General features: G+C 41.9%; 1 protein-coding gene across 13 annotated transcripts in view; it reads left to right on the top strand.

Moving 5' to 3' along the window:
• The window catches only part of ptprsa (protein tyrosine phosphatase receptor type Sa), a 268,495-nt gene that overhangs the window by 174,717 nt on the left and 66,995 nt on the right, over nucleotides 1-26,783 (top strand). For 12 of the 13 annotated variants that reach the window (XM_079807164.1, XM_079807157.1, XM_079807163.1 and 9 more), the window contains 5 exons: nucleotides 11,030-11,140; nucleotides 22,299-22,568; nucleotides 22,654-23,235; nucleotides 24,056-24,192; nucleotides 24,284-24,428. In XM_079807164.1, the coding sequence (XP_079663290.1) occupies nucleotides 11,030-11,140; nucleotides 22,299-22,568; nucleotides 22,654-23,235; nucleotides 24,056-24,192; nucleotides 24,284-24,428 (1,245 nt within the window). Of the gene's footprint in view, nucleotides 1-11,029; nucleotides 11,141-14,988; nucleotides 15,160-22,298; nucleotides 22,569-22,653; nucleotides 23,236-24,055; nucleotides 24,193-24,283; nucleotides 24,429-26,783 lie in introns of those variants that run through there. The other variant, XM_079807168.1, reaches the window with a different exon arrangement.

Below are 26,783 nucleotides of genomic sequence, written 5' to 3' on the forward strand. Positions count from 1 at the left end.
GGAGAGGAATGTTGGCTGTGTTCAGGGTCCTTTGAAATCCGTTTATTTTTCCCCAAATTCTTTCTGTTTAATTTTTTTTGGACTCCACTTTAATAGATAGATAGATATATAGATGGATAGATGGATAGATGAATGGATGAATATGTAGATGGATGGATGGATGGATGGATGGATGGATGGATGGATGGATGGATATGTAGTTGGATGGAAGGAAGGAAGGAAGGAAGCAAGGAAGGAAGGAAGGACGGAAGGAAGGAAGGAAGGAAGGAAGGAAGGAAGGAAGGAAGGAAGGAAGGAAGGAAGGAAGGAAGGAAGGAAGGAAGGAAGGAAGGAAGGAAGGAAGGAAGGAAGGAAGGAAGGAAGGAAGGAAGGAAGGAAGGAAGGAAGGACGGAAGGAAGGAAGGAAGGAAGGAGCGGTAGTTGGATGGGTGGATTGATGGAGGTTGGATGATGAAAAGGTAGATAGATAGATGGATGGATGGATGGATGGATGGATGGATGGATAGGTAGATGGATGGATAAGTGGATGGATGGATGGATGAATAGGTATATGGATGGGTGGATATGTAGATGGATGGATGGATGGATGGATATGTAGATGGATGGATGGATATGTAGATGGATGGATATGTAGATGGATGGATGGATATGTAGATGGATGGATATGTAGATGGATGGATATGTAGATGGATGGATATGTAGATGGATGGATTTGTAGATGGATGGATATGTAGATGGATGGATATGTAGATGGATGGATGGATATGTAGATGGATGGATATGTAGATGGATGGATATGTAGATGGATGGATGGATATGTAGATGGATGGATGGACAGATAGGTAGTTGGATGGATGGATGGATGGATGGATGGATGGACGGATAGGTAGTTGGATGGATGGATAGATGGATGGACGGATAGGTAGTTGGATGGATGGATAGATGGATGGACGGATTGGTAGTTGGATGGATGGATGGATGGATGGATGGACGGATAGGTAGTTGGATGGATGGATAGATGGATGGACGGATTGGTAGTTGGATGGATGGACGGATGAATAGGTGGATGGATGGATGGATGGATGGATAGATTCCATCTGACTCCATTTTAATGGTTAAATTAAATTTTAGAAATCATAAAGCATGTCTAATTAATGTATTGTGATGGGTTGCCTACATAAAACAAAATAAATGTATTTTAAAGCAACACTGCATCAAATATTGAGGCTTGTTTTCATAAATTTTCATAAATTATTAAAACAAGCCTCATTATCTTATGCAGAGTTGCTTCCGAAGTAAGTTTATCTTGTTTTAGGGATTGTTTTAACTGAAAAATAGACAAAATACCCAATAATAATAGGATCTCTGAAATAAACACGTCAATTCAATTTAATTTGAGATTGTCTGAAATAGACACGTTATTTGGAGATGAATTCATAAAAATAAAAAAAATAGATAAGTGCTAAATTATAATTACTTCCAAGTCATTCGTCACACTGAAAAATGAAAGGTCAGCTAAAAGCGCATTGCATTCTGGGATTGCCGTACATCATGCATTGTGATAGCACTAATTGTAGCATTCCTGCTGAGCGTTACGCTAGCAATTGATGCCCAGGGAACGCTCGAGCTGAGGTAATGCTGCACTTTGGGTAAAAGCATCTGCCAAACGCAGAAATGTAAGTGTGATGTATATACTGCACATTTCAGCAAACCTCGCCGGTCATCCTAAGCATGCGAAAGAGTATTCTTACTATATCCAGCTTCACTGTAAAGCCTAACGCTTGCTTTGAGTAGAGCCAACTCAAATTAAACAACTTCCTTCAGTCTTTAGAATCTTTTGAGTTCTCAAAACGGACACATTTTGAGGAATCTGAACTGTTTCATTGTTTTGAGTTGTCAACTTGTTTCTTTTAATTTAGGCAAACTTAAATTTGTGATTTCTATTTCCCAGTATGCTTTTCCATGACCCTTAAAAAGGGAGAGTAAATGCTCAAATGATTTACGTTAAGTGGGAGATATCGTAGTGTTTAATGTTTTGTTAGTTTAGAAGAGTTTCTGTTATGTTGGGTTTTTTTGGGGGGGGCGGGGGTGGGGGGGGGTGAATGATCACCAATTTACTGCTTACTTGAACTTTACATTTCTTGATCCCAATTGGCCTCGATTTATTTGAGTTTTGCCAACTTATTTGGGTTTTGGGTAAAGTAAAATAACAGCTTGTTTTGTTGTTAGTGGTGCCACTGATGGATGGATGGATGGATGGATGGATGGATGGATGGATGGATGGATGGATGGATGGATGGATGGATAGGTAGTTGGATGGATGGATGGATGGATGGATGGATGGATGGATGGATGGATGGATGGATGGGTGGATAGGTAGTTGGATGGATGGATGGATGGATGGATGGATGAGTGGATGGGTGGGTGGGTGGATGATAGGTAGTTGGATAGGTGGATAGATGGATGATAGGTAGTTGGATGGGTGATAGATAGATAGATAGATAGATAGATAGATAGATAGATAGATAGATAGATAGATAGATCGATAGATCGATAGATCGATGGATTGGTATGTAGTTGGACGAATAGGTAGATGGATGGATGGATGGATGGATGGATGGATGGATGATATGTAGTTGGATGGATGGGTATGTAGTTGGATGGATAGGTAGATGGATGGATGGATGGATGGATGGATGGACAGATGGATAGGTGGATTGATGGATGGATAGATAGGTAGTTGGATGAATGGATGGATGGATGATATGTAGTTGGATGGATGGATGGATGGATATGTAGTTGGATGGATGGATAGATAGATAGATAGATAGATAGATAGATAGATAGATAGATAGATAGATAGATAGATAGATAGATAGATAGATAGATAGATAGATAGATAGATAGATAGATAGATAGATAGATAGATAGATAGATAGATAGATAGATAGATAGATAGATAGATAGATAGATCGATAGATCGATGGATTGGTATGTAGTTGGACGAATAGGTAGATTTGGCATTGTGTTACCAATTAGCAAGGTAGCATTTATTGAATTTATTGAAAGTTTCCACTACTAAAAGTATTTAAGTTGATGATTTTAAGTTAGATGTATGAACTAGATTACTCAAATATTGGAAGTTAAGAGCAATTAAAATGAATGATCACCAATTTACTGCTTACTTGAACTTTACATTTCTTGATCCCAATTGGCCTCGATTTATTTGAGTTTTGCCAACTTATTTGGGTTTAGTTTGCTTTTCTCTCTCTAATCAGTTCCGCTCATACAGGGGGAAAAAACACGAATGGGGTCGATCCCTCCAACAAATCAATCATGCCCCAGCATCGCCACTAATTGAATTACTCAAATGGGACTGTAGGTGCTGGAAATCGTGTGTGTGTTGAAGATGGTCCGGTTCCCTATGGTTGAGCCGTTTCTGAGCTTAATCAAGCATGCCGAGCGGCACGTGCACACAGGCTCTAATAGACAGCTGCACGGTAGCACTGGTCACGGTCCGCCGCTCCCCTCGACTCCACACCTGGCAGAGCTGCCTCCTGACACGGCCTCCACTTAACAGACAGCCCAGCCTGTTTTCCCCCATGATCCGGACTCGGACGGATGACGGGAGATGACAAGACTTTGTCTCCCAAGGCCGTCGCTAAAGCCCCGACCGGTTGCAGGTCAACAGCTACCGCGTGTCCGTCAGTCACAAGCTCACGCCAACTCCGGCTGATCGTGACAAAAACACTTAATGGCCAGTCTAAAGGACACAGCTGAGAATTCCCAGAAAATAGCTTTTCACAATCCGTGATTATGACTTCCAGAAAATGTCTTCCACTTGCCTTTTAACAAAAATGGTTTTGTGCTGTGTTACTACTCTTTGAGATTAACACCATTGGGTAAAGTAAAATAACTGCTTGTTTTGTTGTTAGTGGTGCCACTGATGGATGGATGGATGGATGGATGGATGGATGGATGGATGGATGGATGGATGGATGGATGGATAGGTAGTTGGATGGATGGATGGATGGATGGATGGATGGATGGATGGATGGATGGATGGATAGGTAGTTGGATGGATGGATGGATGGATGGATGGATGGATGGATGGATGGATGGATGGATGGATGGATGGATGGATGGATGGATGGATGGATGGATGGATGAGTGGATGGGTGGGTGGGTGGATGATAGGTAGTTGGATAGGTGGATAGATGGATAGATAGATGGATGATAGGTAGTTGGATGGGTGATGATAGATAGATAGATAGATAGATAGATAGATAGATAGATAGATAGATAGATAGATAGATAGATAGATAGATAGATAGATAGATAGATAGATAGATAGATAGATAGATAGATAGATAGAAGGATAGATAGATAGATAGATAGATAGATAGATAGATAGATAGATAGATAGATAGATAGATAGATAGATAGATAGATAGATAGATAGATAGATAGATAGATAGATAGATAGATAGATCGATATCGATAGATCGATGGATCGATGGATGGATTGGTATGTAGTTGGACGAATAGGTAGATGGATGGATGGATGGATGGATGGATGATATGTAGTTGGATGGATGGGTATGTAGTTGGATGGATAAGTAGTTGGATGGATGGATAGTTAGATGGATAGATCAAAAGAAGGAAGGATGGATGGATGGATGGATGGATGGATGGATGGATGGATGGATGGATATGTAGTTGGATGGATGGATGGATAAATATGTAGTTGGATAGATAGATAGATGGATGGATGGATAGGTAGATGGATGGATGGATGGATGGACAGATGGATAGGTGGATTGATGGATGGATAGATAGGTAGTTGGATGAATGGATGGATGGATGATATGTAGTTGGATGGATGGATGGATATGTAGTTGGATGGATGGATAGTTAGATGGATGGATAAGTAGTTGGATGGATGGATAGTTAGATGAATAGATCGAAAGAAGGAAGGATGGATGGATGGATATGTAGTTGGATGGATGATAGATAGATAGATAGATAGATAGATAGATAGATAGATAGATAGATAGATAGATAGATAGATAGATAGATAGATAGATAGATAGATAGATAGATAGATAGATAGATAGATAGATAGATAGATAGATAGATAGATAGATAGATGATAGATAGATAGATGGGTAGTTGGTTGAATGGATGGATGGATGGATGGATGATATGTAGTTGGATGGATAAATAGTTGGATGGATGGATAAGTAGTTGGATGGATGGATAGTTAGATGGATAAGTAGTTGGATGGATGGATAGTTAGATGGATAGATCGAAAGAAGGAAGGATGGATGGATGGATATGTAGTTGGATGGATGGATGGATGGATGGATGGATGGATGGATGGATATGTAGTTGGAAGGAAGGAAGGAAGGAAGGAAGGAAGGAAGGAAGGAAGGATGGATGGATAGATAGATAGATAGATAGATAGATAGATAGATAGATAGATAGATAGATAGATAGATAGATAGATAGATAGATAGATAGATAGATAGATAGATAGATAGATAGATAGATAGATAGATAGATAGATAGATAGATAGATAGATAGATAGATAGATAGATAGATAGATAGATAGATAGATGGATAGATGGTTCATGTCACGTGATGGTTGCGTTGTGGCTTGGATATTCAGAAAATGTCTTCCACTTGCCTTTCAACAAAAATGGTTTTGTGCTGCGTTACTCCTCTCTGAGGTTGACACCATTGGGTAAAGTAAGATAAGAGCCTGTTTTGTTGTTAGCGGTGCCGCTAACTGAAGGCTACACCAGCAGCCTCAAAGACGCCACGGGCAGGGAGAATAATGGGAATTCAAAATGCAATTATACATAAAAGATAATAACTGAAAACATTCTCTGGCTGAGTGAAAAGGATCAAAGACATTTTGTTCAGTTTCCGACATGTTAAACATTGTCTGGAAATGTTGTTGTTGTTGTTAAATATGAAGGACGGTAAACGAGAACGCAGAAACCTTAGTTAGCTTTATGCTAACTTTTCCTCTCCATACCATTGATCAGTAAGGACAAGGATGGATTTGAGAGAGCCTCCCCCAGATCAAATATTCTCAGTGAGCTTATCCAAACCCAAGCGGAAACAGGCAAGGGGGGGGGAACACAGCTGCAAATATGTAATGAAGTCAGTGGGGAATCGTCGGCCGGCTGAATGGCAAACAGGAGTACCCAAAATAGTCCTGTTCAGGCAGGAAGGAGCCCTGAGAAAATGTGCTTGCTTTGGAGCCGCTGGGAATTCATTTGTATTTAATGAATTTGGATATGCTTAAGATTTCCTCAATGGCGTTACTCAAACTGTTCATAGAAAAGGGCATCGCAAGAGTTACAACCCCAGCGAAGATGAGAAAGAACGATGGGGAGGATTCAGATCTCCCCGAGAGCTTGGCACACCACTGTGCCATGGTTTATTTATCAGACTCTGCTCCAATAATATTCAAATCCGTGCCTGTTTTCTGCAGTCGGAGGCTTCAGAACTGACACGGAGAAGGACGGAGATTTCCACCAGATTTTCCGTCACGTAGCACAGGTTGCGCGTGAGCGGTTCTCCTTCAGCTGCGCACCTGAGGAGACTTTAGAACGCTCTCCAAGCCCACCTGCTGTCGCCCGGCCGCCCGCCGCGCCAATGTGCACAGCAAACGATCCGTGCACAAACGCACACACTCTAGAAACCACCTTCCATTTTCGTCTCCCCCTGCCACGCCTCTAAACTCCCTGATCCCATCATGCTGTCGATCCGCCGCGAGCAGGTGTGAGTCATCGACCCAGAAGCCGCAATCTCATTGGCACACAGAATGTTCCACAGGATGCAGACGGCGCGCTTAAACCGCAGCGTGAGTCCCTGCTGTTGATGTCCTGTCGCCGCATGTGGCGGCATCTGAAGGTTGACGTCTTCGTTCGGCCAGAATGAACGCCTCCCCAGGAGCGAGGACGGTGTTGATGGCACCTGTCGAAAAGCAATGGCGGAGTACTCAAAGCCAGAAGAGTCGGGGTGGGGCGGCCTAGTGGGTAAAGGTTGGTGGTTCCCGAATAGATCTATCTGTCTCCGTAATCTCAATCCCGTTTGCTTAGGCGACACTGAATTCTGTCACCTTTGCTTGATGAGAACTCTGTCATTTGTAAATGCCTGGATCTCTTCAGCAGCAGACGGGGTATCAAACACTGTAAACCTGAATATTTATTCAGCAATATAGAACATTTTACATCTCAAACTAAGCTTGATGGGACTGCCCCGAAACCCCCCAACATTACAGAAACTCGTCTAAACTAACATAGCAAAACATAAAACCTTCACCTTAACATCTATCTTGCTCAAAAAAGATCATAACATCTATATAACAGCATTTACTCTCCCTATTTAAGTGTCATGGCAAAGCATGCTGGGAAATAGAAATCCCAGCCCAGTTTTGGTTAAATTTAAGTTTGTCTAAATTAAAAGAAATGAGTTCATAAAACTCAAAACAATCAAGAAATTTAGTTTACTTAAAATGTGTCAGTTTTGTGAACTCAAAAGAAAAAGAAAGTTCTAAATACTCATTTGTTTGAACTCGTTTTATTTGAGTTGGCTCTACTCAAACCAATTTATAATTTTTTTGCGTTAGGGTTTACAGTGTGTGCTAAAAGTGTTCTCAAAACAACTGATCACTCATAGTATAATAAAGTGATAATGTTGCTTGCAAAACAAAAATTTTTCCCTGGGGGGTTGGGTTTGGTGATTTGGCTTCAGAAAATGAGCCCCTGTTTGCAATGGTGGAAAGAGTACTAAAAAAATGCACTTAAGTAAAAATATTGCTACTTAAGAAATAATTTACTTGAGTCATATTGTTTTTCAGGACTTGTACTCGAGTAAGAGTAAATAAGTAGTTTGCTAAAAAAAACTATGTTACAAAGTACTCTAGCGTTATTTTAAGCCCCGTTTTCTAATTTACTTCAACAGCTCAGTGCTCTGATAATATCAATGCTTTGACCCATTTCAAGAGCTGCCAAAATTACAATTTAAATTCAGAATATGAGCATAGCTCACTTATATTCACTAAAATATTGAATCGTTAGCAGTACTGATTCAAAACGGCAGCGCCAGCGATTGAATGTCAAAGTGCATTTTGAACGCCCCGCCCCCCCAGCTGAACTGGACGTTTTGATTGGTTTGGCACTGAGTCAGACCTGTCTGTGATTGGCTGAAGCGAGTCAGACCTGTCTGTGATTTGGCTGAAGCGAGTCATACCTGTCTGTGATTGGCTGAAGCGAGTCATACCTGTCTGTGATTGGCTGAAGCGAGTCATACCTGTCTGTGATTGGCTGAAGCGAGTCAGACCTGTCTGTAATTGGCTGAAGCGCAGGGCTCCACCGCAGGAGTTTGGCTCCATCAGCACCTTAGTACTTTGTACTTTTGGGGAAAATAAATGTAGCGAAGTTGAATACTGTATTTTTATTCAACTCAAGTAAAATGACCACAATTGAGTTTTACTCAAGGAAGTAGAAAAAAATTGACAAATGTAACAAAGGTATTTGTAATGAGTTACTTTTCACCTCTTGTAACTACAGCATTTTGATGGCTAAAAAAAGCTTATTCCTTCATTGACAAACTTTAGAAATACGGCTCAAAATGCAAGAGTGGCTAACTTACGGAAGCCAGTGAGCAAATACAACCCCCTACGCTGTTAAGAACCCTCAAATCAATTGATCACATGTAGTTTAATATAATGTTGCTTGCAAAAAATGTTTTTCCCAGGGAGTCGAAATACTTTTTAGGGATTTGGCTTCAAGGGTTAGTTCACCCAAAAATGAAAATTCTGTCATTAATTATTCACCTTCATGTCGTTCCAAACCCGTAAGATCTTCGTTCATCTTCAGAACACAAATTAAGATATTTCTGAGGAAATCCGAGGGCTCTCAGGCCCCTCCATAGACAGCGATGTAATAAACACTTTCAAGGTCAATACCCCATGTGCGTACAGTGGTTCAGTCTTAATTTAATCAACTCTTACACTGTTGACATATGCTGCGTCCCAATTCGCATACTATCCGTACTAAATAGTATTCGAAAAAAGAATTAGTATGTCCCAAATCGTAGTATGCTGAAAAGAGTATTCCAAAGATTCCCGGATGGTCGACTATTTCCGGTCAGAATTCGAAGTGCAGATCGATGAGCACTCTAACATTGCGAGATGGATGAGGATTCGATTAGAACTACAAGCTCGGATAAAAAGTGTTAAAAAACTACAAACATGATGGTTATGCGAGTCCGACAGTTAAGTAGAGAGGGTTAGATAAAGGGGTTTGAGTAAGCAATTATCAGTATTTAACTGGTTTGACTGACGAGCCTTCTAAGAACTGGTTTGCCTTTCCACGGGCTAGAGAGCCACCACAGAGCCAGTCTTGCGTCACTGTATGCGTCTCATCTTTCTCAGCCTACGCTAGCGAGGCAGCGGGAAACACAAACACATCAAATTCGAGATGCATCGGCGCTGCGCAGACGATCAGCGTATGATATCAACATACCGCATGAGCGAGTCAAAAGCATAAGGAGTCGTCTGCTCTCTTTGGACTCGTCTTACGGCGATCGGTCTGCACAACACCGATGCATCTCGAACAAGCCTTCCATCAACAATGGCGAACGTTGCGTTTCTATTGATGCTCATGTCTTTACGATCCTACATCGGCATCAAAACACAGCGAATCCAAAGCATTTGTGCAGCTCGCCGTAATTTGTATAGACGGAGATTACAAAGGAGCTATTAGCTCGATTAGCTGCTATTTCAAAAATGGTGCATCTCAAGTTTATGTTCGTCTTGTTGGTCACGGTAACCCCGCCCCCAGCCCTTGACATGAACGGTTCTTACTTCTAGACCAGCAATGTTTTGGTGCTACTTAAGAACCACTTTTCCTGGTTCGGAGCTGGTGCTTTGGGTGTGGAAAGACAAAGAACCGATTTGAAACTAGGCTCTGACTCCGAACTTGCACCAGCACTGCCTTGGTGGAAAAGGGGTATATGTGGGGTCAGAAAACTGATTTTATCAAAAATATCTTAATTTGTGTTCCAAAGATGAACGAAGGTCTTACGGGTTTGGAACGACGTGAGGGAGAGGAATTAATGACAGAATTTGGGACAGAACCCTTTCAGAAGGCTAACAAAAGCATATTTCTCCATTGACAGCCTTCAAAACTATGGCTAAAAAAGCAGAGTGGATAACTTGGCTAACGCGATCCCAACCCCTACCTGAAACTCCACAACCCCCCATAACTCCATCACTTGTATTAGACCTCAGGTTATTCCAGGCCCTGTACACCTGTATAGTTTTGACATACCTCAAACTTACGTTTGCATGTGTTTTGGCATACATGGCAGTGACCTTGGTTTTCAACCCAACCCTGGTGCATAATATCAAGTGTTTATCATGTATAGCCAATAGGCATTCTCAGTCCCACAGAATGCACTGACACGAGTGTTACCACAGCTCCTGAAATAATTCATGCCATGGGATTCAAGTGTTGTGCTAAGCTTTGGCCCTGTGCAGCACATTTCGACATGAACTAATGGATGTTGGGTTCACAGCTCAGTCTGACCCTCACCAGCTTCCCTCCCGTTGGGACCGATCCGCGGTTTATCCCCTTCGACTAGTTCCCGGTGGACTGATTGATGCGATCCAGCACTCCTGCGAACGCCATAACATTGCTTCTAGTTTCGTTTGACGGGATGCATTCGGACACATTTAGATCAGTCTAATCTTTCTTGCCTTGAGTGTGGAACTGCTCAGATTCAACAGCGTTAAAAGGCGAAGTTGGCTTTCAAACAGGAAAGGCCTTTGAGCAATTTATGAGGATAGGATGCCGCACCAAACATACAAAATAAAATAGTTTCTGACAGTCTCGCTACTTTCAAAGCTCTAATAGTTTGCCTTCTTTTTTTTCTCTCTCTCTCTCTCTCTCTCTCTCTCTCTCTTTCATCCCCTTCTTTGGGGTGCATTTTTTTTTGCTTTCCCAGGTGCCCTGCAGATAGAAAACACTGAGGAAACCGACCAGGGGAAGTACGAGTGTGTGGCGTCTAACATCGAAGGCGTCCGATACTCTTCCCCTGCCAACCTGTATGTGCGAGGTAGGGAGCAACCTGGCCCTGGAGCCCATCGAAAAACAACCAATTAGATCCTCTTATGCACGACTGGTCACATGGCCGGTTGTATATAAACTAATCTTTACGCTAAAATATACACAACATGCTTAATGTGTAGTGTTGAGTCTTCTCATTGATGGGCGGAAACTTGGGTCGTACAGGTATGTTGGTCAAGTTTTCAGTCTGAAGAGGATGATGGTAAGTCTTGATTTTGATTGGCCAATGCAGTAAGCCAATCAAAATGCAAAAAGGTAAACTGATCTCAAAATATGCATGTTGCTAATCACATACATAGAAGTGTATATGCAAGTAATTGCTAAATCTAAACAATGAACGATCTGTCCTGGTTCAATGGTAGTTATTATCATAATGGAACGTCTGAGACTGTTTTAAGGCATTACATTAGCACAGACGACTTGAATCTCCAGGTTGATAAAGCGAGGCAGATGCATTTTGCGCATGTATTATTTATTTAATGCATATTAAAAACGACAGCGATGGGTTTTTCCCCGCTGTGTACCAAATAACTTTGTTCTGGATAAATTATTCACTGGCCGTTACATTATAAAATGGGTCAGAGAGTTGTCTTTTCATTATTATAGTTATTATTGTTCACCCACCTCCATCTCAAATAGGACAGGGATAGTTTTAATTCATCGTTTACTCATGTCATTTCAAACCTGTTTGAAAAAGTATCTTCTTTTATGTTCCACAGAAGAAAGATTAAAGGTTTGGAACGACATGAGGGTGAGCAAAAACAGAGTTTTGGGTTGAACAATGGATAAACAGAATACTAAATTGGAGTTATCATTAATGATAAACGATTGACTATTGGGGTCTTCTATCAGTCGCCACCATTTTATGACAGCAATAAACCACAAGAGGCTAGGGGTGTCCCATGACTTTACATAGTCGAGTCAGAATTGATCGAGTCGAATCGTGTGGGGTGGATAACCATTCGTAAAACGATTCCTCATAACATTTTAAAGCCACGATGTACAGAACATCACACAATGATATAGAAGAAAATATATAAAAACATTTTGGATCAATAAACCTAAACTGCAGACAGGATTTGGATTTCACATGTCAGCAAATCTAATTAAATCGGCTAAATTGCCTGTGCAAGAACAGCGCAACATCGATGCACTGAAAAACAATCAAAAATTAATTTACAGAATTAAATTGGAACAGAATATACCTTTCTAATAAATAAAAATGAATGAAATAAGTCTGAATCAAGTCACAAGGTGCAGAACAAATGTGTGCAAAAGGGCAGGGGAACATATATTCAAAACACAAGCCACAGATAGTTCAACTAGATAACCCTGAGTGATCGATAAATTAAAATAGTCAACTTTGTCTTTTTAACTGCAGAGACAACAATAAACGCTAAACTGGAGTGGCAGTCTTTTTAGCTAAACATGTCCATGTTATTAGCATACATAATTTTACATGTCAAAAACCACATTAGAACCGGCTGAAATGTTTTGTACCCTAAAAAATCCAGTCTTTCACTCTGCCTGTGTCCGTTTGAGTCTTGTGTAAAACTGCTAGTTCTATGCCAAATCAGACATTAGCGCCTTTCACACAGCAATCCCGGGAAGTTACCAGAATAACTTTACAGGTAAATACACAAATATATGTAGCCTGACAAGCCAGACCCACATCAAGATGTTGGGTCTGGGAACACACCATTGGCAAGGCTCAATCCGAGGGGCGGGATAAACAGTCATCTTTCAAATTCCCTCTGCACGCAATAGGATAGCGCTACAACCAACCAGAGCAACGAAGAAGGTGAAGCAGAGCTAGTTGATAGATTAAACTTTCGCCGTATCCGGTCGGCAAAACTCTGAACACATTTTCCTTAAGACTTCAGTGCCGTTCTTTGTTCTTTTCTCAAAAAAAGCTTAACTCCAAGAGTCGCGGCCAAAGCGGATTCAAAAGACCGCATTATGTTAAGCCCGATACTCTATACAAGATGTGATTGGCGTGACTAGAGTTTGGTTTTTTAAGCGCGCAAGCCAACGGAGAGTTGCTAGATGACCCTGGCTAAATTACATTTGCTGCCGCTAGAGTGCGTCTAGATTTCTAGGCTAACAAATATACTGTTCACATAAGCAACAGCGTTCTGGCTTTTTACCGTTAAGAGGCCCTTCACACCTCACTAAAATACCGGTAAATTCTGTGATGTCAGTCATCTTTAAACACTGCGCCGTTGCCTTCAATCGCCCGCGCTTTAGTTTCACTATCTGTTCAATTTGACAGCATATTTTGACGTCTGAGTGAAAGGCATAAGGGGATGATTTAAACAGTTCTTAAAAACTAGCTTAGAAATCTAGACGCACCCTAGCGGCAGCAAATCTAATTTGCAGCCAGGGTCGTCTAGCAACTCTCCGTTGGCTTGCGAGCTGGAAAAACTAAACTCTGGTCAGGCCAATCACATCGTGTATAGAGTCGGTGGGCGGGCTTAACATAATGACGGCAGAGTTGCAGCGGTTCCGCGTGCTATTCGTAAACAAAGAAGCTGGCGAACAGTGGTCTTTCGAATCGGCTTTGGCCGCGTCTCTGGAAGACTTGTTAAGATTTTCTTTGAGAAAAGAACAAAGAATGGTACTGAAGTCATTCTTAAGAAAGGAAGATGTGTTATGAGTTTTGCCGAATGGAAACGGTGAAAGTATAATCTATCAACTAGCTCCACTTCACCTTCTTCGTTGCTCTGGTTGGTTGTAGCGCTATCCTATATCGTGCAGAGGGAATTTGAAAGACAACCGTTTACCGTGAGTTCCCAGACCCAACATCTTGATGTGGGTCTGGCTGGTCAGGCTACTTAAAAACACAATACGCGCGTAATAGTATCAACCTCAGAGCTGATGAATGTATAAGATGGCTGGGTCTCGAGTGCAACACGTTAAAAAAGCTACGAGATGCAGCGCGGCGGTCAAAGATGATCATTTAGCAGTAAAGACTGTATGTGTGAAAGCTATTGAGCACCCCCATATAGCCAAAATGGCATGATCTTCGTTTCATAACATTCGTCGTCAAATCTTCGACTATTCAGGGTCACCCCTATAGAGAGAGGCCTTACTTTTACGGTGATTTTATTACGTTAAGAACAATTTACCTTATAACACCTCTTATGCATGAGGAAGTCAATGGCCTGTTGTGGATTATCGCCGTTTCACTCTCTTCTGAAGACCTGGAAGGTATTTTATTCGGACGTAGACAATCTTATAAGACCTTAAACAGTGTTAGATGTTCAGTAACATTTGATCTGATTTCCAGTGACATTTCAGTAATTGGGTGACTGGAGATTTCTGAAATCCATACAAATTACCACAGCGGTAATTAATTCAACATAGGTATGCTAATTTCTCACTGATTATGCGCATACTGCATTAAGACCGTATCCCGTCTCCTTTTGTCTTTCTTTCCAGAGCTTAATTATTGAGTACAATCAAATGTTTTCTGTTCTAGAATTAACAGCACTTGAAATTAGCAGCTACAGTGGAGGAAACAAGCCGCCCATTGGCGCGTCTGATAATAGCGCAGCGCTTTTAGAATCGGTTGTCTTGATTGTAGCTGCTAACTTTAATGCTAATTATGTGGGTTTCATTTGTACGGTCGCTTTGATTTGGTTGGTACTTTGGGTTGTTTCATTGATTTCTGTTTTTGTCTCTTTGTTTTGTTTCTGTAATTAACGCCGCAGCGGCAGCTCTTCAGGTGGCTAAAGACCTTGTAATTTTGCATTGTTATAACATTCTTGAATTGACTCCAGCGGCCGAACGCTTTTCCAATGAATCAAAGTGTTTGGGTCAAAGCAGGTAAACGCGGCAGACTTTGTCACGCAAGAAATAATCAGGCGACATCAGTCAGAGAAATGTAGCAGCTAAAAGCCTTGAGGTGGCCTTTTTTACTCTCTCTGTGTTTCCCCTATTTTTCTCTTCTCCTCATGTCATTGTGTTCTGCATCAACCCCTTTACATCCCTCAGAGCTTCGAGAAGGTTGGTGTGTTTTTTCTTTTTTCACTTTTTTTAACCCACATTAAATCGAAAAATCAACATGTATTAAAACCTTAACCTTGACTGATCTATTGGAAGGGCTAATTCGAAGTTTAAAAGCAAGCTGCTAAATAAGTTTCCAATTCTGGGAGATTTGATTTAACTGCATATAAAAACTAGTGTTAACTAAACCCGCTAATTCGGGTTCGTTTTCCTTTTATTAAGTTTTTAAGTTTGCATTGTGGGGCCTTTTCTCGTTTGCATCCTTCAGTATTGCTTCTGCCCAGAGAAAATGCTTATGTGCTGTCATGGAAATCTCGCATTTGAAAGCAAACAAGTGCCATGGCCTGATGCATGATGGGAGAATGTTACTGCGCTTGCATGCCTCAAGACGCTGTTGTGCTTTGTTGCATTCCTGTGTGTTTTATGATTCTCTTTGTTTCGTCCAGTTCTCCTGGATCGGGGCGACTCGTTTAGTCGGCTCCTTGTGTTGTGGTGTTTGTGTAATGTGCACCCTCAGTTTCGTTCTGTTTTCAACTCCTTTTTGTTGTAGTTTCTGGTTTGTTAGATGTGGTTTGTGTTTCTGTGCGTTGTTGTCTCGTGTTTCTACAGACAGTTTTCCTGCCATCTTCTGAATCACAGAGCCGCACACAAAAGCTCACTCTGCTAATTAGTTTTTGGTGCCACATGGATCATTGGCAGATATAATGATCTCCGCACTTCACGCAGCCCCACAGAAAACAGACTTTATTTCACAGTCGCAACCAGCTAGCGATATATCCTCGTGATGACTGACTGCCTCTTGCCCTTTCGCAGTCCACAGGCTCAATCAAATCAGGATTTATCATTCGCTCGAGCCTTCGTTGCCAGCGTACGTCTCGATTGCTTCTTACATTACTGCAATGTGCTGGATTAAAACCCCCAAATTACAACAAAAAGAGGGTGCTTTGTTTGTGAGTCTCTCTATGCTAATCCTAATCCATTAATGGTCCATATGCATATCGAAGTCCCGTCGGTAGCTAACACTATAATATTTACATTTGTCCACACACTTTTTGGGATAAACAAGAAAATACAATTTTCCAATAGAGTAAGACAAAAAACAAGCCTAAAGCCCAAAGTATACTTTGTTGTTTACGCGTATGCGAGTGTACGCAGGTATTTGACACGTGCAGTTTTGAGCAATCTCGAGTTACAAACCATGGGAAAACTGCAAAATATGAAATTTAAACTTAGTGTAAATTGCATCTATTGTTATTTGGAATTAGTGCAAATAGCCACTGCCCTTTTAAAATAGTTCCCACGCTCGCAGTCATTGTATTAGCACCAACATTTAGCATCAAATATCTTGTCACAGAATGCGCTAAACTTTGCTTTTTACCATTTTATGGTGGTTGCGATTCATTATGTGGGGTTTTTTTGTAGCCGGAGAACCAGAAATCAAGCGGAAAGCTCGCCTTCAGCCAGACAAGTTTGTCCAGTCGTGCGGATGGCTAGCTCTCGACTGATATCTCATCCCTCTCCTCGTTTCAGATGGCCGTTTGTCAGGGATAATGACACAGAACAAGACCCTCTGCTTCACTTGGCTAATGCTAACGTGTTGCCGGCTATCTCGTGATGTCTGAGACTAAATGGCTCTCTGAATTATTCAGTTTTTACAGACACAGTGTTGTTGGGAGGGGGGCGACACCACATGATTTGAGGTTATAAATAATGAAGTGCGCTTTGCCGCTACTCTGTCTCTCAGGGTCTGGCATTTATTGACAGAGCTTTATTTTTCATATCCGGCTGTTCCCACTGTGAAATCTGTGCCACTTTTACCCTGATAGCTTGTTTCTGCTGCCAAACATATAGAAAGTCTAACATTGAGCGCATTTGCTGCACGCTAATCAGAGCGAGGATTTAGCAATAATGCTAAATGAGAAATGTTGTTGATAGCAGCTAGTGGCTAACACGACGTAGCTTGAAAATAAAAGAGGATGTTTGTCTTTCACAGCAAATGTTCACAGCAAAAAAAACGCTTTTATTTTTTTCAAGCTACTGTTAGCCACTAGCCGCTATCAAAAACAGACCAGAATTGCCTAAATAATCGCTTTTAAAACCAACATTTTGTTTAAAACACTCTCAAATGCAGTTTTTTGAGCTAATGTCCCTGCTTGGAAAAATAAAACAGATAAAACCAGTCTAGGCTGGTTAGCTGGTCTTAGCTGGTTTAAGCTGGATGTGACTGGTTTTAGCTGTTCTCCCAGGCGATCCTAGCTGGTGTTCAGCTGGTTTTAGCTGGTCTTCCAGCTAAGACCAGCCCGGTCAGCTAAAAAAAAAAAACAGCCTTAGAGACCAGCTAAAACCAGCCTACCAGCTTAGGCTGTTTTTTTTCAGCAGGGATTGCTAATGTTGTGCTGCAAAAAACAATTGTGATTACTTTTACAACTTTCACTCAGTATTTTTTAACTCGATAGTCTCCTTGTTAGCCGTCTACATCAGGCATGATAGTTAATTGCTTCCCCTCTGAGCCCCGACTTATCTAGTTCTCTTCTATTCCTCGCCAAATTAATAACAGAAATTATGATTCTCCTTGTTTCAATGTAGCCGCTAATCTTACATTGTTGCCGCCTGACAATGAAGCTCTCAACCGTTCCGCCATTCAACCCCACATAAAGCAAGATCCCAGAATGTTTCCTAATAGCAATTAGTCCCCAAGACGAGGAAACCGAGACCTCACAGATCCACTCCGAGATGCTGGAAGACTTGAGCTGTACTGTACGCCATGCTAAATGCTACGATTGCGTTCGGTGAATGCGCATGTAGATGCATGTGAACCCCACTGCCACCACGTTGGGTTGTGTTGCATGTCCTTGCATGCTCTCTCGGTGTATAAATAGAAATGCAAGCTAGATCACACCCTACCCACAGGTCGAAACAAAGGCCACTTTGAATACACAAGTGTTTAGTGCAGGTTTTGGTGCACTTGACTTGTATTGAACACCATGCCGAAACCGGTTGATCAGGGGTTTCCAAATGCTCCAGTTTCCATTACTAGAACTGGTCCGAACCCCTACAGAGGCTGCTTTGCATTGCAGCGGCGGAGGTGTGTATGTTAATACGGGGAACCCCTGCCGTCTGCATGCAAATGGCCTCGCTACCTTCAAGCGAAATGGATTATTGTGGGTTTTGGACATCAAACAGGGTGTAATCTCAGCTTCAAGGTGACATTTAAAGGCTGCACATTATTTTGGCTTCCCTTCCTACCTTCATTTTGGGGCTGGACAGACTGTCTCACCAAAAGTGGCCGCCTTCGAAACGTCCTAGTCAGGAATTACAAGGAGTGAGGCACTCTTTGGCCTTTTTTATTTTGTCTTTCTCTGTCCGTTGCTAGAGTTGTCTTTCTCTCCACATTGGGCTTGAAATGGGATTTCGACTCTGGACCTCAAAGAGACCGCTCTCGGCCTGCTGGGCTCCTGGTCTTAGTGAATGAGGAGCGTGTCCGTCCAATTGGACTGTTTCTATATTCCTCCGTATATCGCAGCGGAGAGCACCCATCGCACATCAAACGTCAGGATTTGAGCTATAAGACCATGTGTCAGGACTTAGATAAAGCTTTGTGCAATGGCATTTCAAAGCCAAGCGAGGCAGATAGCGGCAGTCGTAAATGTCGACATGCATCTGAAAACATTAGACCCGCTTATGATTTCCCCACTTCGCCACAGTGGCACGCTTTGTTGCCGGCGACTTTGAAGTTGGCAAGCTCCTCGCCGTCTTTTCAAAAGGTTGTTACCTTTTTGTTAATGAGTCGTTCAAGTTAAGTCAAGGACGTATTGCACGTGCAACAGGAATCAGATTAGGAATAATTCACAAGGTGAAAGGTTGCAGCCCTCATTCGCTCGACTAATGTGGCGCTAGGAAGCGAACTTCACTTTTTAGCCTCTTGCGGACTTGGTTTTAAGAACGGCCAAATGTTGCATCACCCATCAGCAGGCCCACACGCAATAACTCATAAAAGCATGCTTGTTTATTTAATATATCCACATTTCATCATACTTAAATCATCAGTGCAGGAAATGCATCAGCAGATTACGTCTGGGCCTGTCCATCATTCACTCGTCTTGTCACTGTCATTGTTCTCCACAGAGCCTTTAAAGACACTCCTGCACTGCGATTATATGTGTGTGCTGTGACGAATTCACCAATTTTGACATTTTCAATTGTGTGGATTGCACTTGGGGAGGGTTGCATGCCTCAGATGTGTGTGTTGACTGTAGTCGTAGGCCTGGTGGATAGTTTTGGTGCCGTTCTGTCATGCATGCACCTTGTGATACGTGGGCTGCCCTTTCACCTTTGTTGAACGTTTGTTCAATATGCATTCATATTTGGGGGTCATTTCAGTATGTCAATGTTTAAGTTGCTGTTGTTGTTGTTGTTTTTGTTTTCTCAACCAATCAAAAAGTATTTTTCCTTAATTAAAGGAGGGATCCGGATCAATATAAATGATGCTTGGTTGCATTTGTGGCGTAATGTTGAATAATTTAGCAATTAAAAGTATGAAATTGTAAAAGTATTTTATGATAATCGTCATTATGCCTCCAAATGCCATGTATTGAAGCTGGAACTTTCCTTTGAATAACTCAACTTTTTTTTATTTAAACAAACTTTATAAAATTGATTATAGAAAGGATTTAGATACAATGTTAAATAGATATATTATAAACTAATGACTTTATTACAGAATTTCGAATGTAACAGTTGAGCCGGTTGCCTTGACTACTGTCATTTAAAAAGTACTTTTAAATTCAAAATGTTGTCAAATTCAAAAATTTTGGCGCAAACATTTAAACTAGATTTAGAACTGTGCTTTCGATGGTATTTAATTTCAAATTCAAGACTTTATGCTCTTTGACTGCTGGTTTCCAAGGCTATAGTGGACGTTTAATCGTGTATTTCAAGCCCCATTGTGTGAGAAGTCAAACCCACATACTTTTGCTCCAGTTGGCCCAGGGTTACAGTCTCTTTGCCCCAAATCCCCACCTCTCACTCCCAGTGTTACTTCCCTTCTGTCTCTAGCCCCACGTCCACCATTTTGTCCTTCCACTGTGTCCGCCCCCCGTCTGCTGTCTTGTAGCCTAGGTCTTGTTCTGCCTTGTGCCCTGTCTCTTCCTGTTGTTTCTGTCCTCGTTGTGTCTATGTGGGGTTGTTCATTTTCTTTTTTTTTGTATTAGATGGGTTTTTTCCTGAGCTAGCCCCAGCACCCATTGCTGTCCCTCTGTCTTTCCTTTCTCCTCTTGCCAAATGTAAATGAGGCATGACCCCCCTCACCACCCGCCATCTTAGGACACACCTAGCACATCCTACTTCCTGTTTCATTGGTCATTCGTGTCCATCGACATCAATGAGGCAGATGCCTTGACGATTCTTGGGGAAACCAAACTCTGAAGTTCAACCTCTTAATTGTACATGTTTGGTCTCTGTTCCAAAACCTAGCAAGACATCAAAAACATGTACCCTAAGTTCTAAGACAACCTTGAATGTGTCCTTCTGGTAAAAGGTCAATCCCAGAATCAATTGCAGAAAGCTTATTAAAAATGTGCTGCTTTATGCAATACTTGGAGCTGTCATATTTAAATTCTTGTTAGAATGTCTCGTAAATTAGCTTAGCAACATGCTAATGTCAAACTGAATTGGCAACAGTTTGGGTCTTTCTGTAGAATTTGCAGTTGGAAAGGAACTGCCTAGGTATTGGAACAGTGTCTATATATTTTAGAGTTTCCATCAGACCTTGACTTTCAATGAGTGATATCAAAAAAGCAAGGTTACCAAGAATGAACATGCCAGACAGGCTATGAAAAAAGGCCTGTTTCACAACCTGGCCAACTTCATCTACGCCATAACTCATATCCTACCCTTTCCCCCTACAGATCCTTCATCTTTTCTCTCGTGTGTAGGTTTGGCATCTCGGTAGTTGAGGTGCATCGCTGTCATCACTGTAGACTAGCATCTGTACCAGTCATGTGCCCTTATTTGGTTAATTTGAAATCATTTTCTTTCTTTTTCTTTGTTTTATTGATGTGTGTGGTAGTTAGTTGAGTTGAACTGACAGCTACTTATTGACTGAATCCAGAATTTCCGCCATAAAACTTTGTGTTATGTCTAGCCAGGACTGCAATGTGACAATACAATCCTGTCACATTACGTCATATTGGCTGGAGACGATAAAAAAATCCTTTCTCTGCATTGAAGTGGGTTTCCCCCCTCGTTCCTTTTCCCAACCCTTCCCTTTCTTCCTCTTTCTCGCTCTTTTGCGCGTTCTATTCTCTTATATTTCTCTTTTTTCCCCCTCTCCAGTTGTCTTTTGTCTGGGCATGCTAGCGACCCTTCAGTTATATTCCTCTATGCATTTTATCTCAAATACTTCTCTCTGGTTTTATTGTTCCCATTTACTCTTTGGTTGACCTCTACCTATTTCTGCATGATGTCTGTGAAAATGACAGCTGCATCTATCAATGGAAGCGTGTCAGATCTTAAAAAGGCTTTGTCCAGTTGATCTACTCTCAACCACAAAAATCTGATTAAGGTTTCTCATCTTTAGTCTCTCTTGGAGGGGCTTACCATTAGTAGTGCATGTACGTACCAACGTGTATGTACATATGTAGGCTTCTTTTGGCATAGGTAGAAAAATTACCAATTAAGTTTCGTACTTCACACTTTCTATACCCTACTGCTACAAAGAATATTTTCTCTTCACATTGTCCACTTTTTAACAGTAATGCAGGTTTTTCATTTCATTTACTGTAGTTACAGGTCACATAGAGATCTAATTTTAAAGATGAGAAACTCATAATAGATTTTTGTGCGATTAATCGTGCTGTGATGGGTCAAATATTGGTCATTGGAACCTTGTTGCTATGACTTTGTTGCTTTAATGTCAATCTATATTGTTGGTGAAGCAGTTCTGTTCATTTAGTTACTTTATTGTTATTTTAATTTGTATAAACCCAAGTGAAGTTTGTTTAGTCTCATTTTTTTTATAATTTGTTGTCCTCTCTTTAGACAACATCATGTACGTTCTAAAGAAAGGCTCATTTTCATCGACGTGTCTTGTTACCTTTCTCTTTCTCTTTTTCTTGTCACCATTCCTCCGCCCTTTGCAGTTCGTCGCGTGCCCCCACGTTTCTCCATCCTGCCCACCAGCCACGAGATAATGCCGGGCGGTAGCGTCAACATCACTTGCGTCGCAGTAGGATCGCCAATGCCCTACGTCAAGTGGATGCTCAACTCTGAGGACCTGACGCCCGAGGACGAGATGCCAGTGGGCAGGAACGTTCTGGAGTTAAATAGTGTCCGCGAGTCGGCCAACTACACCTGCGTGGCCATGAGCAGCCTGGGCATCATCGAGGCTGTGGCCCAAATCATTGTCAAGTGTAAGAATCAATTGCATCGAGCCATATTTCAAATGCTTTCTAGTTCCAGTAATGGCTACAGTATTTTTATTGTCCCCCACTGCAGCTTTGCCGAAACCTCCAGGTACTCCTGTCGTAACCGAAACTACCGCCACCAGTATCACCATCACCTGGGACAGTGGCAACCCTGAGCCCGTCTCCCATTACATCATCCAGTATCGTGCCAAGTCTCCCGAGAGCAAGTTCGAGACCGTGGAGTCCATCACAACTACTCGCTACAGCATTGGAGGACTTTCTCCAAACACCGATTACGAGATCCGCGTGTCAGCCTTCAACACCATTGGCCAGGGCCCGCCCAGTGAACCAGTCGAGGCTAGGACTGGGGAGCAGGCTCCCGCCAGCCCACCGCGAAATATCCAAGCCCGTATAATTTCTCAGAACACCATGATGGTACGCTGGGATGAACCCGAGGAGCCCAATGGACAGATCAAGGGTTATCGGGTGTACTACACCATGGACCCATCTCAGCCCATGAGCATGTGGCAGATCCACAATGTACAGGACAGTGTGATCACCACCATTCAGAGTCTGGTGCCCTCAGAGACCTACACCATCAGAGTGCTGGCCTTCACGTCCGTAGGAGACGGACCCTTCTCAGATCCCATTCATGTCAAAGTGCTTCAAGGAGGTTTGTTTGCCAATTTTTTGTGCCTATTTTCAGTATTGGCTGAGCAAAAGATGTAGCAAGGTGAGTTTTGCTATCGGAAATGTCCATTGTTGTTTTGGGTGAGCTGAGGATGTAGCAAAGTAAGTTTTACGATTGAAAAATGTCTGTTGTCAGTGGTTGGTGGGCTAACAATGTAGCAAGGGGAGTTTAGCGATTGGAAATGTCTGTAGTCGGTGTTTGGTGGGCTAACAATGTAGCAAGGAGAGTTTATCAATTGAAAATGTCTGTTTTCAGTGCTTGGTGGGCTAACATTATAGCAAAGGGAGTTTAATTATTGGAAATGTCCGTTGTCAGTGCTTGGTGGGCTAACAATATAGCAAGGGGAGTTTAGTGATTGAAAATGTCTGTTGTCAGTGCTTGGTGGGCTAACAATGTAGCAAGGGGAGTTTATCAATTGAAAATGTCTGTTGTCAGTGCTTGGTGGGGTAGCAATGTAGCAAGGGGAGTTTAGCGATTGGACATTTCTTTTAGTATTGGGTTAGCTAAAGGTGTAACAAAGTCAGTTTAGCCATTGAAAAAAACCTGTTTTCAGTGTTCGGTGAGCTAACAATATAGCACGGTCTTGAGTTAGACAATGTTTAGCATTTGTCCATTTTTACTGTTGGGGAGTCAAAAATGTAGCAAGATGAGTGATTGGGTTTTGAGTGATTTTCACCTGGTAATTGATCTAACCCAGTTGCCACAGGGGTAAATGTTTTCTCAAACACTAAATATATAGTTGTAAATTTCTTTTGGTTTCATTTCATGTCTATTAAACTGTCAACATTGGCTCCATTTGTAGTCCCTGGCCAGCCGACAAACTTCCAGGTCGGTGAGGTGTCAGACACAAGCGTCGAGCTAACATGGGAACCAGCCTTCGAGAAAGAGGGAATCATCAGTTACGAATTGCATTACAAAGAGGGCAGCCAAGGACCTCAGGTGCCTCCTCAACAACAAACCTTCTGAAATATAAGGTCAGGAGCACTGTCGCGCATCCAGTTTTGAACTGTTATTATTTCCCACCAAACAGGTAAAGAAAACATTCGGTCCAACCTCTTCCTATGTGGTGGAGGGCCTACGCGCTAATACAGAGTACTACTTCTCTCTGGCTGCCGTCTCCAACAAGGGCATTGGAGCCTTCACCAATGAAATATCCCAAAGGACATCCCAAGCCAGTATGTAGTCCATTTCCTTTCCTAAGGATGCGAATGAAGGGTTGGGGGGTCTAATATTGTATTTTGTTTGGGAAATGCCAAGACATAATGGCTATTTTGAGCTTTCGATGGGGTTGGGATACAACAACACATTGTTTGAAAGGGCCACTGTAACCTTCACCATTTCCCAATCCAGGGATATTGTTTATTGACTCCAGAAATGTCAAGAGTAAATGATAATGGTGTGCTTGTGTCTGCAGCAGATATGTGTTAAAGACTGGATCATAGTCTGGTCCCTGATTTTTGACAGGTTCAGGTTTCTGGCAATAGCTCTTGTTTTTTTTACCTCATTCCTTTGCGGTGTGTTTGTTTGCAAACCAGCATCATCTTTGAGCCAGAAGAGAGTCTTGCTGCATACAGGCAGCAAAGGTGATGTTGTTTTGTTGAGAATATTTCCAAGTGACTTGCCAACACTCAAAGATTTTGAATATTTCTCTCTGTGCATGTTGACAAATTGTTTTTTTAAGAGAAGATAAGTACAAGCGGAACAAATTTGTGTAAATTATTCGTAAAAACATTCTTATGTAAATCGTTGCATTGAGTTTAATGCACCAGTTTATGCAAGAATGGTTGTATGGATGATTTGCGCAATTTGTTCAGCTTGCGTTGCATGAATGAGACCCTCTGACTTTGATGTTTTATACATAATTTATTTTTTGTGTAAAGCGTCTAAAGGTTAAACCTAAACTTTTAAATGACCTGTGTTGTTTAGTTTAATGGATTCCTCGCCCCTTGGCAGGATGGTTTCGCACACTTCTTTTTCTTCTTTGTTTGGTGATTCTTTCATCTGGGTCTCTCTATGTCACAGTTATGTACTTCAGAGATTTCCTACATGTGAAACAAACAAATCAATGTGGGCTGATTGATCTGCAGCAAGCGTGCCGTTTGGCTCCCCAGCACGCTCCCTTCTTTCTTCTGTGTTCGTATTTCTTTTTCATGTGTCAACAGCAAATGCACTTTTTCCCTCCCATGCGAGTGAAGCACACAAAATATTATTGACTCTGGGGTCTGCCATGGCTTTCCACCACATCTAGTCCCTCACTGTGTATTACTGAAAGCAGCGCAGTCAGTGGCCGCTGGCGCCTGCAGGTAGTCAGCATTTACGCTGGGAGACCAGTTGAATTATTCAAGCCTCCGGCCTAAAAATACACCCTCGCTGAGTCGCATCATGATTCGGTGCATGAAATCATCAGTGCTTGTGGGGAACCTTGCAGCTGGCATGTGCCCTGTGCTAAAATATTGCAGTTACTGAGGGGTCCGAATGTCTGAGAGCATGAGAAAATGCATCAGTCTTTTCTTATTTAATATTGAGCTTTTTGTTTCAAAGCACAACAGTCTGAGTGAAAAGTTCCAGAGTTTAATTGTGGTAGCTCTGAATGATAACATTTAGTTAACTTCAGTTTAATTGAGCACAGAACATTTCAATGAGGGGCGGAAGTGTGCAGTCAATTTTCCAAGCCAGCTAAGAAAAAAATATGCGGACCTTTCAAACCTCCAGACTTGGACACACATACAGTGGGCGGAAGATGCCAGAAAGTCATGGCAGACACGGCCCATTTTAACTCATCTTCTTTTTCTACCTGTGCAGCTTGTTGGTGCAGAATGGGTGGGATGGGGTTTGGTTGAGGGGGTGCTGAGATGCAATGAACCTGTTGCACTGACACACAACGTATCACCTGAGCGTGAGAGAGCGAGCACTGAATGCATGTATTACCTCCCCCTACCCCTGGGGGGCGCTCTGTTAATGCACGTTGTACGCTGTGTGTGTCCTCTTCTGTTCCATCTCTATATGTCCGTCCTGCTGTTTGTGTCTTCATATATTGTATTCTGGAACAATGCAGTGCACTTTTTTTACCTCCCTTTTGTTTTCTAGCTCTTCCGTGTTTCACTTTGTCTCCAGAAATGAAACTAAAGCTCACCTGCTCCAGCTTGATGTCACCTGGTTTTAATTCATTTCTGTTCAGGACACAGATTTAAGTTCACTTTGTTTCATTTCAGTTTGGTTTATTCTAACACACTTGAGGAAACAGCCTTCAGCATTTGATTTTTTTTTTTTTTTTTTGCTCTTCCTGTCGGGGTTTCATTTTCCGTGACAAGCTCGACATGCAGCAACAGCACTTAGCATTGCCAAAGCAAATCCATTAAACTAAAGGTGAGAGTAAGTATCCCGGTGGGACGACCGTAGGCTTCTTGCTTGAGTTACGGGACTTTGTCCCTCAGGGTCTCGCACAGATGGGAGACGTGGTTCACTACATCTGCCAACGTCTTCCCTTGAGCAGAAACTAAAGTAGTGCAGATTTACCCATAACAAGGTCA

Source organism: Gobio gobio (assembly GCF_949357685.1).
Source record: "Gobio gobio genome assembly, chromosome: 24".
NCBI classification, from domain to species: Eukaryota; Metazoa; Chordata; class Actinopteri; order Cypriniformes; family Gobionidae; genus Gobio; species Gobio gobio.